Source organism: Rana temporaria, chromosome 2 (assembly GCF_905171775.1).
Source record: "Rana temporaria chromosome 2, aRanTem1.1, whole genome shotgun sequence".
Lineage (NCBI taxonomy): Eukaryota > Metazoa > Chordata > Amphibia > Anura > Ranidae > Rana > Rana temporaria.
In genome coordinates, this window is record NC_053490.1 from 65184274 (window position 1) to 65199216 (window position 14943).

Genomic DNA, 14943 nt, shown 5'->3' on the forward strand with positions numbered 1-14943 from the left:
CAGCGGTGTGCAGAGTGCTGTGGCTGTGTGTGTGTGTCACTGTGGTCTGGCGGTGCCAGGTGCCATTGTCAAAAGATGAACTTCTCCTTTAAGACTCTTTACAAGTGGTTTGGATATTGAGATGAACTCTAGATCCTAGTCCGAACCCACCTGAACGATCCAGTCAGGAAGCTGTCACCGTACACGGCCAATCATAAGTGCCCAAGAAATTCTACATCCCATAGCTTCTCGTATACATGCCTCTTTGTATTCGTGTGGGGTGGGGAATATCTCAGCTGCTCATGATTGGCACAGTACAGATGACTGCTTCCCGATGGGATCCTAAGGTGGGTTCAGACTAGGATCTGAACATGCCTAAGCTCACTCCTATTTGCATTTTTTTTGTACAAATGTAAGCCAAATGCTTTGCACTCCGTGTTTAAGACAAGTGCTTGTGCTCCTTCAAATAAATGTGTATTTAGTTGGATGCAGCAAGTGATCAAATGCAATATAAGTCAATTAAAGCATCTCCCTAACGTTTACCACATACTTAGCATTCGAAAAGTGTTTAAAGAGATTTTAAAATCAATTTGGTAAGACTCCAGGAGCAAAGGCCAACATAGCTAGATGCTGTCAATGGTGTACTGAACACACCATAAAAATGTGTCAATGCTTAAAGGGTATTTAACCCCAAGAAAAAAAGAGAATTTTGACTTTCCTGTAAATTTCATATAAAACAAAGACTAAATAATAATTGACCCTGCATTACAGGCTGCTACCTTCAGGAGATTGGACACTGCCACAGGTTTGCTGGACACGCACCATGGGCATACCCTATTAATTCTACCCTACTCTGTGGTGCCTCAGTTTTTTTACAAGTAATGCAGAGTAACACAGCAACAGGGGGTAGGGTATCCTGTTTACTGCCCTGTACGCCAAGATATGGAATTTACAGGTAAGTCCTAATCGTACAGTACACGATTGGCTCCCATTAGTGTCAATCAAACTCAGTGAGCCAATGAGGAGAGAGAGGGGGCAGAGTGGGGCCAAGCCACGGCTCTGTGCCTAAATGAACACACAGAGCAGCAGCTTGACTCAGGTGCCGCATAGCAAGTTGCTTGCTGGGAGGGGCCAGGAGAGCTGGCGAGTGACCAGAGAAGAAGAGAATCTGGGCTGCTCTGTGCAAAACCACTGCACAGAGCAGGTAAGAGAGAGAAGCAGAAAGCAATCTTGCTGCGGTCCTGTATGTCACCACCACACACGTGCTCAAAGAGAATTGAGGGGGTTGTGCAGATAGAAGCCCCCTCCTGTCTAAACTCTTACCCCAGAGATAAGAACTGCAGGCATATAAATTTAAAGACTGGGGCAGATTCACAAAGATCTGCACACGCGCAGCGTATCTGAGATATGCTACGCCGCTGTAGCTTACTTGGCAAATCTTTGAATCCAGAAAGAATTCGCGCCGTAAGTTGCGGCGGCGTAGTGTATCTCTCGCGGCGTAAGGGCGCGGAATTCAAATGCGGCGAGTAGGGGGCGTGTTTCATTTAAATGAAGCGCGTCCCCGCGCCGAACGAACTCCGCATGCCCCGTCCGTCAAAACTCCCAGGGTGCATTGCTCCAAATGACGTCGCAAGGACGTCATTGGTTTTGACGTGAACGTAAAATCAATAGATACGCCGGCGTACTTTCTTTGTGGATCTGCCCCACTATCTCCAGCAGTTGTCTCCAATCTCTCACAAATGGTCACACTGATCCCTCAGAGTTCACATGGAGAAATAAAGGGAACTGGCATAGCGTGAACCCGTTTTTAAGATTTATTAAATAAACATTCCAAATCCAATAAAATTCGCACTCACAAACAGCCCTAATCAAAACAGCATTGATTAGATCATAAACTGTCAGCTCCGTGGATACTCTGCGTCTCCAACCGCACACTGCTTCCTGTAGCATGGGGATAACTGCTCACGATCCCAGTCCTGTCAGACGGCTACCAGTCACGTTACTTGGCTCCACCCTGACTAGTTTCGTTGTGTCGACATCATCCGAGGGTCATGGGTCAGGGTGGAGCCAAGTAACGTGACTGGTAGCCGTCAGACAGGACTGGGATCGTGAGCAGTTATCTCTGTGCTACAGGAAGCAGTGTGCGGTAGGAGACACAGAGTATCCACTGAGCTGACAGTTTATGATATAATCAATGCTGTTTTGATTAGAGCCGTTTGTGAGTGCAAATTTTATTGGATTTGGAATGTTTATTTAATAAATCTTAAAAACGGGTTCACGCTATGCCAGTTCCCTTTATTTCTCTATGTGAACTCTGAGGGATCAGTGTGACCATTTGTGAGAGATTGGAGACACCTGCTGGAGAGCGCCTTTACATTTATATTCCTGCAGTTCTTATCTCTGGGGTAAGAGTTTAGACAGGAGGTGGCTTCTATCTGCACAACCCCCTCGATTCTCTTTGAGCACGTGTGTGGTGGTGACATACAGGACCGCAGCAAGATTGCTTTCTGCTTCTCTCTCTCTGGGATTAAGTGGACTATTTATACATACCAACCCTTTCCAATTTTGTTTGCGATCTCATTATATGGACTTTGTACCATCAGAAAACATGTCTATATATTCATGCTAAAGCGCTACCTGGTCTATATTAATATTTTATGTATTTGTATTCATATTGACCTTTATACTATTAAGGTCACTTGTTTGTTGTTATTTTTTTTAACCATCCATGTCCCATTGCAGAGATTTCCCTTCACATCCTGCCAAAACAGGAAGTGAGAGGAAATTCCTTAAAAATTTGAGAATTCCTAGTTGTCACAGAAACGAGTGTCCCCGTTGGAACATTTCCCCTCTATTTCTGTTCTAGCAACAGCCCAAAATTTGGGATATTCTTCCACAGTAAAAACAGGATAAACAGAGGGTGAATAACCGTATCTGGGACACATTAAAGGGGTTCTAATTCATCTGCACTCTATTAAAAAAAAAGTTTTGTCTTTAGTTACATTTTAATAAAATGTATGAGACGTTTGATACTAGATGTGCATGTAAACCATCCCTAAGGTGTGGTTCACACCTTTGAATTTTTTAACGCGTTTTCAGTTTTGCAGAAACACACTACAGTCCATTTAACATGGTTTCCTATGGATGCAGTTCACATCTGTGCATTTTATGGAAGGGGCAATGGACTTTTTTTAGGTTTTTGGTTTCATAGACTTCAATGGATGAAAAGCATGTATTGAAAAACGCAAAATGCACCTGCAATATGCAAACTGCAACCTGCATTAGGTGTGAACCAGACTTTAAAGGGACTTTGTAGTTGTTAGTGACTGTTAAGAAACAATGCTACATAAACACCATTTGAATTTTGGTAGATTGGTAAGGAAGAGAAGGGGATTTGCTATGAGTAGCTACATTGGTCACCCCCACCTGACATGTTTTAGTTGAAAAATCAAAGGAACGGAGTAAAAAATCATCGGCCAAAAAGTAGCAGAATACAATCAGATGCAGTTCAAGTATTCTGACAGGCATCAGCGGCGGCTGTCAGAATACAATAGCTATAGTGGGATATATCTCCACTGTAAAGCGTGGATGGGATCATTTGCTAGATTTTTTGTTCAGTCCACATGGTAAATTAAAATATTCTATGTGTGCATATACATCTTAATTGTGTTTGAGCAGTGTGCAGACCTAAGAGAAAAATCTTTTGTCTAAAAACCTGCCTGGGTTTTAAAGGGAAAATTGCCAAAAAAACACATACGCATGTTTCACTGTTGCATTAGCCCATTTACATATTATAGATATAGGGGCTGTAAAGGTTTGTTTTTTATTTTCTAAATAGGTTCCTTTAAGCTAGTGCATTGTTGGTTCACTAATCTTTTCCTTCGATTTCCCTTGTAAATGTTTTTTTTCTTTGTTTTCTTTGTCTGAATTTCTCACTTCCTGTTCCTCCTTAGTAAGCTGTTCTGGCTGACTACCCCCCAGCCAGAACAGCATGGATGATGGGGGCAGGTTTACAGGAAGTGAGAAATTCAGACAAAGAAAAAAAAACATTTAGAAGGGAAATCAAAGGAAAGGGTTAGTGAACCAACAATGCACTAGCTTCGAGGAACCTATTTAGAAAATAAAAAACAACCCCGTTACGGCCCCTTTAAGTATATAGTGCATTTCTTAAAGAATAAAAATGATAATGGTTGAATTGATCAAGAGCTGAAACATAACATAGGTCAGGTTCTGAAAAGGGCTAATATACCAGTGTCAGACCCTTCAGACACTGGTATAGTTTGTTGCTTTGTGCATACAAGTAGGTATTAAACTACCACCCAGTGGCCAAACTGTCATATTGCTCTTGTATACAACAGAATGGAGAAGAAACATTTAGAAAACAGAATAACACATGCAGTACAAGTCGCCAATGTAGTTAAAAAAAAAATAGAAGACGGGTAACTGACCTGGCATGGTAATCTGTTGCCGGCCTCAGATCATCCACTGTAACATTGGTCTTCTCTCCACTGAAAGAAATAGAAACGTTATGTAGCCAAAACAACAAAAATACATGTTCATATGATTCCGTTATAAAAACGTAAAAAATGTACACAGCATTGTTGAGAGAGACACTTTACAAGGAACAGTGAAATGAGTTCCCACACCACTATCATAACAAATGCACTACCACTCCAATCTGTCCATAGGCCATTTTGCATACAAAATTGATGTTATTACACAAATCCCGGCAGCCTCCCCCCTAACGGAACATACACTAGATTACCAAAAGTATTGGGACACCTGCCTTTACAAACACACATACTTTAATGGCATCCCCGTCTTAGTCTGTAGGGTTCAATATTGAGTTGGGCCCTCCCTTTGCAGCTATAACAGCTTTAACTATTCTGGGAAGGCTGTCCACAAGGTTTTGGAGTGTGTCTATGGGAATGTTTGACCATTCTTCCAGAAGCGCATTTGTGAGGTCAGGCACTTATGTTGGAAAAGAAGGCCTGGCTCGCAGTCTCCGCTCTAATACATCACAAAGGTGTTCTATCGGGTTAAGGCAAGTTGGGAGCATGAAACTCCAAAATGTCTTGGTATTCTGACGCCTTAAGAGTACTAAGGGGCCAAGCCCAACCCCTGAAAAACAACCCTACACCATAATCCCCCCTCCACCATATGATTTGGACCAGAGCACAAAGCAAGGTCCATAAAGACATGGATGAGAAAGTTTGGGGTGGAGGAACATGATTGGCCTGCACAGAGTCCTGATCTCAATCCAATAGAACACCTTTGGGATGAATTAGAGCGGAGACCGCGAGTCGGGCCTTCTCATCTACATCACTGCCTGACCTCACAAACGTGCTACTGAAATGATGATCAAACATTCCCATAGACACACTCCTAAACCTTGTGGACAGCCTTCCCAGAAGAGTTGAAGCTGTTATAGCTAAAAAAGGGAGGGCCAACACAATATTGAACCTTAAGGACCAAGGCTGGGATGCCATTAAAATTCATTTGCGTGTAAAGGCAGGTGTCTCAATACCTTTGCCAATATAGTATAGCTCCTGCTATAGAGCAATGTTCTAGTCAACTCTTTGGGAGGTTAGTCTGAAGATGTGGCAGCCTGGATCTAGATTTTTACTAGCCAAGCTGCAGAGTGTGTGAAGGGTTGCAGACACTGGAGCAGTTGAGGGATGTTTGGGTTCCACAGCTTATTTGGGGGGGGGGGGGGGGAATTAGGGGTTGAGGGAATAAAAAAAAAAAAAACATGAACTTTACAAGTTGAGCCTCTCAATACAGATTTGATTGCTGGGAAGAACCCCATGTAAGGAACAGGAAAGTAAATACAACGGAAGGCAGACCAAATTAAGCTTGGGCCCTTATTCTGGTAGCTTCATCTGGATCAATTACCAAAAGGTAGATAACCATCTTCTGAAATTGGCATTGGGCATTTATTTAAAAAAAAACTCTCAAAGATTTTAAACAAATATGATGAAATCTGTGATACTTAGCTGGTGTCTATCTGTCAACTAATGAACAGAAGACGCTGAACCAGTTAACAGAGCAGTCATGATGGATACGTCAATTTTAAAAGTTTAAAACTTGACACAGCATTGTTAAATACCCATATGGACCAGCTGGAGTGTGAGACAAGATGCTTGTTGAATCGAATCTCTCATAGCATCTGGGAAGCAGAGAAGGGTTCCTCTGATATCCCTGATCCATCCCACTCCTCATCTCTGTCCTCTGTAGGTGTTACCTCATCCTTATCCTTCTCCTCCTCAGATTTTTATCTGAAAGGGGATCTAAAACCACCGAAGGAGATCTGCTTCGCTTTTTGTCCTTTTGCAAGGACTTTGCGATTAGCATAGAAATTTTCCTTCTAATTTTTCCAGGGCTGCTGTAAAAGTGTCCTCAGTGACATATGCAGGCCCAGGTGCCACCGGAGAAATTGTTACCCCTGATAGTGGCAATGGCTCCTCCTCTATAGGTATGTCAAAATTTACAGGGGTGGAAAGTACCGAGCAAGCACGGCTAGAGCCCCCTGTCTCAGGCGGCGGTGCTTTCTTGTCTGTCTTATTCCCTGAATAGGGAAGACATATTACTAAGCAACAGGCCGAGGTACCAAAATGCATATACTACTGTGCTCAGTTTAGAAATCGACATAAAGTATGCAACTTAAACACACAGTTACATGCAATGGAGTAGGTGTCTCTCTTAGGAGTGCCCCACCACATAGAGCTTACGTGCCCCCTGAATGCTGCTGTGTCCCAAAGGAAGAGCTGCCGACCTCCAAGTCTCCTTTATGGCTCCTATATGGAGCGCCATGCTTTAAACTAGCGTGCACGTGCCTGTGCACGCTTGCGATCCCGCTCCTCCTCCTCCCCTGCCAATAAAGCGCACCCCTGTGCGTGTGACCTAGGGCAAATGGCGGCTGTCCTGGGGCGAGGGGGAGTCTCCTAATGCTTGCTACTGACTGTGCTGTGGCGTTCCTGCCCAGCATCTGGAGGAGAGAAGAGGTGGCCTTTCTATGCATAGCTCTGCAGCGGAGAAAGTGTGCTTGTCCTGTTGGATCTGACACTGTATAGAGCGTGGTGAGTAAAACTCAGCTCTTTACTCCCTCTAGTGGCGAAAAAAGAGAAGACATCTTCACTCAAAATTGGAAATGGGTCCTTAAAATTGCTTCTTAGGATTCCTTTTCCTCTTACCTTTATCCCCCCATGCAGGTTTTTCTGCTGAAAAATTCAGACAGCACCAATCTTCACCCACCACAGCGGGTTTTGTGTGCCAACCTTCAGGGATATGAATTCCTATTTAAAGGAGACATCTCCTCTGGGCCTTGTAAAAGACTATTACCAGGACTTTTAGCGTATGTAGCAAAAGTGCTGAACCCTAGAGACCAGTCCTCCGAAGAGAGAGACATTACAGGCGTCACCTCGTTCATGAGGCCCGGATCCCATCCAGTTTCAGCGTAATTATTTGGCGTCTTGGATGGATCCAAAAGCATAGCTCTTTTTACACCCAGAGGGTCTCTTTGGCAGAGCTTTCCTTAGCACATCCTCCATGTGTCCAACACCTTAGACACTGGCGAAAAAACTGAGGTACTTCCCTGATGGGAGGGGTTATATGGAGCGGAACAGTCTTCAATTGGTTGTGCCAATCACTGCTGGTGACTCTTAGGGCTCTTTCACACGTCCCTTCAGTTTCTTTCGTCCGCTCCGTCGGCTCAGCGGGGATCCCCGCTGAGCTGTCGGCGGATAGGGCGGTCCCCGCACACAGTGCAGGGACCGCCCTGTCTGAGCTCCGCTCTGCCCTATGGGGAACCGGATGCAGACGGACCGTCTGTCCGTCTGCATCAGTTCCGTTCCGCCGGACGGAAGAAAAATAGGGTTTTCTTCCGTCCGAAAACCGGATCCCGACGGACGCGGACGCTAGCGGATGCTCCATCCGCTAACGGACGCGTTCCCATAGGGATTCATTACAAGTCCGTTAATGGACTTGTAATGAACGGACAGGCGGAACGGACGTCTGAAAGGGGCCTTAACCCATTATGTAAGGAATGGCTCTGTGTCCCGTGGTGTATGATAAAGAAAAAAGCCACAATAAAGAGTCCATGCGCCTTTTTTTTTCTGTCAGCAGCTAGAGAGCATGGAAAAATATAAGAATGAAAGCGGAACAGGTGTGTTGCCTGCGGTTTTGTTCCAGTTTTTAATGGCTACTATTCTAAAACAAATTTACAGCTATACATGCAATGTAATTGTTTTAGTCTATTTTAGAAGTTTACACATTCAAAAATATACGGGCTATATCATTTCCTTTTTTCTTTATTTATTACACAGATTTATTACTAGATTTTTTACTACGTGCTTTCCAGCTTCCAAATATGACTAGCTTTCTAAGGAGAAAAAATAAATAAAATACTCAACTTGTCAGACTCTACTTTATCTTAGGGCCAGTTCACACCAGGTGCAGTTCTGTGTGCTTTTTTCTGCACTAAAATGCATGCACAGCGCTATCCATGTATTCCAATGGCTCTAGTTCACACCATGCAGTCCGTTTTCAGAAACGGACTGCATGGTGTGAACTAGAGCCATTGGAATACGTGGAAAACACTGTGCATGCATTTTGTGCAGAAAAAAAAGCGCACGGAACTGCATCTGGTAGTTCACACCAGATGCAGTTCCGTGCGCTTTTTTTTCTGCACAAAATCCTAGGTAAAACTAACTACTACAGACAAATGATTTAGCTTTTCTATCCAGCCAACAGGTGGAGCTTTAGGCTCCTATTCACATGCTCTTTTCCATTACCTTGCTAAAAAGGCCAGTTCACACAGTTCAGTAGCTCAAGTGGAAACACAGAGGGAGATTTACTAAAACTTGTGCACAGAGAATTTGGTGTAGATGCACATAGAAAGCAATCAGCTTCTAGGTTTTAATGTCAAAGCTTAACTGAACAAGCTGAAGTTAGACGCCGATCGGTTACTATGTACAGCTTCACCAGATTCTGTGCACACCAGTTTTAGTAACTCTCCCTCAGAGTCAGAGCAGAAACCTGTGCTTAGTGATGCATTCCTTGTTCACTTCTAAATAACTTGCTGTAAGACAGGGTTTAAACATGCATTTGGATGTGTAGTCCTGCTTTTAGGCAAACCTGTGCTTTACCCATGCAGGGTAAGACAACGGGTTCATTCTAATAGCACCCCACGTGCACAATACACCCACCCTATCTTTGCTCCTACACCACCCTGTGCGTATCTAAGAGACAGAAAAAATCCCCAGTATTTGTATACAGTATATAGGGGAGCATATGACAATACCATTCCTCCCAATTTACAACCCTGGTGCTTGGTTACTAGAGACTCAGAGTGATTACATTAGAGCTGGCAGAGTGTACAGAGAGCTTCAGCTTTTCTTCCTGGCAGCTTAATGGAACAACTAGGGAGTGAAAGAAAGGAGTATAAGCAGCTTGTGGGGCCGCAATTAAAGCGAACCAATTATTTATGGATCACCTAGAAAAAGCATAGGTCCATATTAAGCGTCTTCTGCAAAAAGAAACACACACCAAGTACACAAACATAAATACATATACACAAGCAAGTTTTATTTCTGCACCTACCTGTATGCCACCTTGAATTTTCCATCTTTACCACTGTTAGATAACAATATTTCATATGTATAAAGCTCTGGGTTGTTCGTTCCCTCACTCTCTTCACTGATCAAACTGGGAGGTGGTGTCCAGGTCAGTGTCACAGATCGTGCTTGAATGTCTGACACCTACAATGATGTGCACAAAAAAAGTTCAGAAAAAAAGAAACGTTCGACTAAAGGCATTATTTCAGAATGTGAGATCTCTACCACAATGTAGCATCATCATCAGTAAACTATGCTGTAAGCAGGGTTTGTAAACATCAAGCAAAAAGGCCAGCAGATGGGGGTTAATAAATGGCAAGAAAAAAAGGATGTCACTTTGTCAAATGTACCACCTACATGGGTAATTCACAAATCAGGTGGTCACCAACTCTAGCAATATTTAGTGAACATCAGCTGCTTATAACCATTTATACTGCGCACTCCAAGTGTCCTTAGGCCCCTTTCACACTGGGGCAATATGTGCAGTGGCGGTAAAAATAGCGGCCCTATACCATCGGAATTGCCGCGTAATTGCCGCGGTATTCGGCCGCTAGCGGTGCGGTACTAACCCCCGCTAGCGACTGAAAAAGGGTTAATACCATCTGCAATGCGCCTCAGTAGAGGCGCATTGCGGGCGGTATTACCGCGGTGTCCCATTGTTTTCAATGGGAAGGAGCGGTATACACACCGTTCCTCTCACCCCTCCAACGATGCTGCTTGCAGATTTTTTTTTCTCCCGCCAGCGCATCGCATCAGTGTGAAAGCCCTCGGGCTTTCACATTGAGAATGCTGGGGCAGGAGTATTTCAGGCGTTATATATGCGCTATTTTTAGCGCTAAAACACCTGAAATACGCCTCAGTGTGAAAGGGGCCTTAATGAAAATCAGCATGAATTGATATTTCTATTGTGTCCTCTAAACAAACTATCACTAGGGGATAACAAACCCGATGGAACTGTATGTAACATGTCCTTGGAGGCAGAAGACTGGCAGACCATCTGGCAAACAACGGCCTATGTTCACATCAATTTAATTTATGTCATTGTCAACATTTTACCTTGGCTTATTTTTTGTAATAAACACTTGTAAAATAAAATAAATCGAGTAGAAACAAGTAGGTGCTGGGCATATTAGCAGCAGCAGAGTGTTCTATGTGCCATAAATCCTATGTTCGAATATTCTACCACCCAATTTCTGAGGCTTTTATCTCTACAATCCTTTAATATGACTGATGATACTACATGTGGTTTGGGTCATTACCAAAGCAACCTATGAGTATTTCTGAAAGAAAGAAATACATTAGACTCCAGGCTCTTGAAGCCAGAACAGAATGTCTCATTTATTAGAGGTACTTTAATGTCTAGAAACAACAAGCATATTGCCTTTCTTCAACAATAGGAGAAGACAACGTTCAGATCCCTTTGATCATAAGGGCAGCTGCTGATAATAAAATAAGAGCCCTATAAAAGGTAAATCAAAGAAAAGGTAAATTCTCATTAGTATTTTACAAAAGTAAGGTAATATTCACACTTGTTGCTATGGGTAACTTCTCCAATTATCTTTCCTTCCACCTATAAGAATATACTTGGGAGATGTCTTACACAAGGGGATTTCACATTTCACATCTTCCACCAAGTTCCAATAAAGGCCAACCACAGCTTTACATCCATATTTACATACAGCCAAGCTCCGCCTGTACAGCAGTGATTCATTCGATCTGTAAATGAATAAACTACAAATCCCATCTGCCATTGTGGGATTTGTAGGAATATGAGTGGTAATCAGTGGACTTGTAGCCCAATGACATTTCCTCTAGCTCTCCGACTGCAAAATGCCTTCAAAATGCTTCCTAGTGCCGTACACATGCTGTACACGTGTACTCCAAATATACCTGCAACAGCCAGCAATCGGCAGCATAGTGGAGTTTTAACACAGGGGCCTTAAGAAAAGTAAGTATACAGCATCTTCTTTTAGTCTATATCTTTATTTTACTTTCAACCCTGCATGGGGGGGGGGGGGGGGGTGTGAAAATAATTATTTATTTTATATATGAAAGACAAATATTGGGTTCAGACTAGTGCCATCTCAGACATTGCATGCGATTCGCACCCGCATAGCAGGTGCTGATCACATGCGATGTCTGAGCAATGCGAGTTCAGCCATACAGTTGTATGGCTGAACCCGCATTGGATTTGCACAGAAAAAGGTGCAGGGACTTGTTTTTCCCAGCACTGGAATCAGATTGCATGGGTGTTCTCACCCAAGCGATCCATTTCCTGTATGAATCCACAGTTCGTACTGCGATCTGTGAACCGTTCTGGTGGGGTCATTAAGAATGCATTGACACCCGCAGCGGTTCGCAGAGAGCAGTGTGACCTGCCTGTGGAAGAGAAGCGATGCTGGAATCGTGCTGGCTCCCACATCACACTAGTCTGAACGTAGGCTCAGGTATTACACAAATGACTTGTCCACAGTAAGTCCCCTACATACAAACCCTCGCGTAGCAAATGTTCAAAAGATGCGAACATCTGTTTGTACCAACAAAAGCAATGTTGGTGCAGCGATCTCCCATGCTGTGCTTTTGTGTTCTGACAGGGGGGCTCCCCCCACCATCTTTTGTCTGCAAGCACTGATCTTTGTTGGACTTATGAACGAGCTCCCGGAACAGAACTCATTCAGAAGTAGGGGACTTACTTTAATTTCTAGCATTTAGATTATAATGGATTTAGATATCTTGGAACTAGAAATATGTGATAGAAATAGTAATGGCAAACTTTGGTACTCCAGATGTTTTGGAACTATATTTCCCATAATGCTCAACCACACTGCAGCATGCGTAAGCATCATGGGAAATGTAGTTCCAAAGCATCTGGGGAACCAAGATTCGCTATCACTGCTCTAGGCGTTGGTGTGTGAACTCTGAATTCCAAGGCTTGTATTGTGTTGAATACCCATATACTGTAGTATCATCTGCAGGAATCAGGGACTACTTCCAGTCCAGATAGTGATAAGCACATTAAGCAAGCTTAATTCTTTGCAACATTAGACACCAAAATGCAAGGTAGGCATCAAGGTTCAAAGACTGACACACTCTCCATTCAATAATAAAAAAACAACGTGCACAACCCCCATTGATTGACCACTACTACTAACTAAAGGAAAAAATTAAAATACACTAACAATATAAACAAATAAATGGCTGCAAGCCAGCAATTAAGTAATATGACTCCACCTATATAACATAATAACCCAAAACAAGTGCAGAGCTGCACACTACTATCAATCTATATCCATAATCACTAGAGATGAACGAATACCAAGCATTTTCACGAGTACTCGTGAAAATGCTCCCGATACTTTGCGATTTGCATCAATACAAAATGAATGGGTACAAATCGCACTGCAAATAATCGCATGCAATTTGAACAGGTATGCAATGTGATTTCTATCTGAATCACATGCGATATCTCCCACTGATCCCATGTGAGTTTAGAAAGGGAAGAGCGCAATCTAGTGGGCAGTTTATTAACATTTTTAGAACTCATATTAAAGTGGAGGTTCACCCGGAAATGTAAATTTTTAACATTAGATTGATGCTCATTTTGTCTAGGGGAATCGGGTAGTTTTTTTTAAAAACGAAGCAGTACTTACCGTTTTAGAGAGCGATCTTCTCCGCCGCTTCCGGGTATGGGCTGCGGGACTGGGCGTTCCTATTTGATTGACAGTCTTCCGAAAGGCTTGCGACGGTCGCATCTATCGCGTCACGATTTTCCGAAGGTAGCCGAACGTCGGTGCGCAGGCGCCGTATAGAGCCACACCGACGTTCAGCTTCTTTCGGCTACTCGTGACGCGATAGATGCGACCGTCGGAAGCCTTTCGGAAGACTGTCAATCAAATAGGAACGCCCAGTCCCGAAGACCATACCCGGAAGCGGCGGAGAAGATCGCTCTCTAAAATGGTAAGTACTGCTTCGTTTTAAAAAAAAACTAGCCGATTCCCCTAGACAAAATGAGCATCAATCTAATGTTAAAAACATTTTTTCGGGTGAACTCCTGCTTTAAGTACTGTTAAAATGCTAAATCTGCATAGGTGTCCCAGTCCCGCCGATGATAGAAAATCACGGCCGCTGGAGGTACCCATAGGGCTGAAGGAGTTGTATAGGTGATCTGCCCCCAAGCTGGCATCACTTCCACCCTACACCCACGGGGTCCTGGAACTTCTCCTCCAGCCGCTATGATTTTCTATCATTGGCAGGACCCAGACACCTACGCAGATTTTGCAGTTGACCAGATATGTGAGTTCTAACATTTTTAGTAAACTGCCCACTAGATGGCGCTTTTCCCTTTCTATACACACAGGATCGGTAGGGGCAATCATATGTGACTATAGGCGAGTAGGAGTACCAATACTTTCAGTCAAGTACTTGCCGATAATTAAAAAAGGTATCGGTGCAACCATATTAATCACACAATAAATGCAAAAATACATAAAAACATAATTTGATCAAAGTGTGTACTTAATACATAGCTGTGATCCAACAAATAAGAATCATAGCGCTAACACATCCAGAAATTAGAAAGTGCATAACACAAATGTGCAGTCCAGCAACAGTTTATAAATGCACATCAAATAGAACCGGTAGACTATGAAGCCAAATGTGCATTTGTCCCCTTTAAGGCAAAGCACAGCAGTGGTCTGATCCGCTCCAGAAGAGCGGGGGTAAAGAAAGCACATTGCACAGTGGATTTCTTAGGAATTATCATAATTTGTTTTGCACTGGGAAAATAATTTAATCATGGTGCATTTATAGACGGTTGCTGGACTGTACATTTATGTTATATTTTCTGGATGTGCTCCAGATATGATTAACATTTGTTAGATAACATGTATGTATTAAAGAAGAGCTCCAGTCAAAATGGTGTTTATTAAAAGTCACCAGCTACAAACTGTAGCTGTTGACTTTTAATAAACAGACACTTCACCTGTCCCATAATCCAGCAATGTGCTCACCTGAGCTGTTCTTTCTATGTTCTGTCCCCAGCGCCGGCAACTCCACTGTGGGCACACCCAGTGAAAGGTTATGACTTCATAGCTGGATGCCCGATGCGTTGCGCTTTGTGAATTCCCCTGGAGTCTTCTGGGACCTGTGACGTCCCAGAAGACTCCAGGGAGGGGGAGAACTTCAGCTCGATCTCCTAGGTGGTCAGAGCAAAAGTGGGTGCCTGCTCCACTCCCCCCCCCTTTCCAAAACAAGTGCCGACACACAAATAGGATGGGGGAGGAGGCCATAAAGCAGAATTTCCAATATTTTGGGCGGACCTCTAAGTATACACTTCATCACATGATAGGTT

General features: G+C 43.3%; 1 protein-coding gene across 4 annotated transcripts in view; it reads right to left on the reverse strand.

Moving 5' to 3' along the window:
- The window catches only part of FNDC3A (fibronectin type III domain containing 3A), a 310643-nt gene that overhangs the window by 60702 nt on the left and 234998 nt on the right, over positions 1-14943 (reverse strand). For all 4 annotated transcript variants that reach the window (XM_040340289.1, XM_040340290.1, XM_040340292.1 and 1 more), the window contains 2 exons: positions 9580-9737; positions 4428-4487 (listed from right to left, as the gene is read on the reverse strand). In XM_040340289.1, the coding sequence (XP_040196223.1) occupies positions 4428-4487; positions 9580-9737 (218 nt within the window). The remainder of the gene's footprint in view (positions 1-4427; positions 4488-9579; positions 9738-14943) is intronic.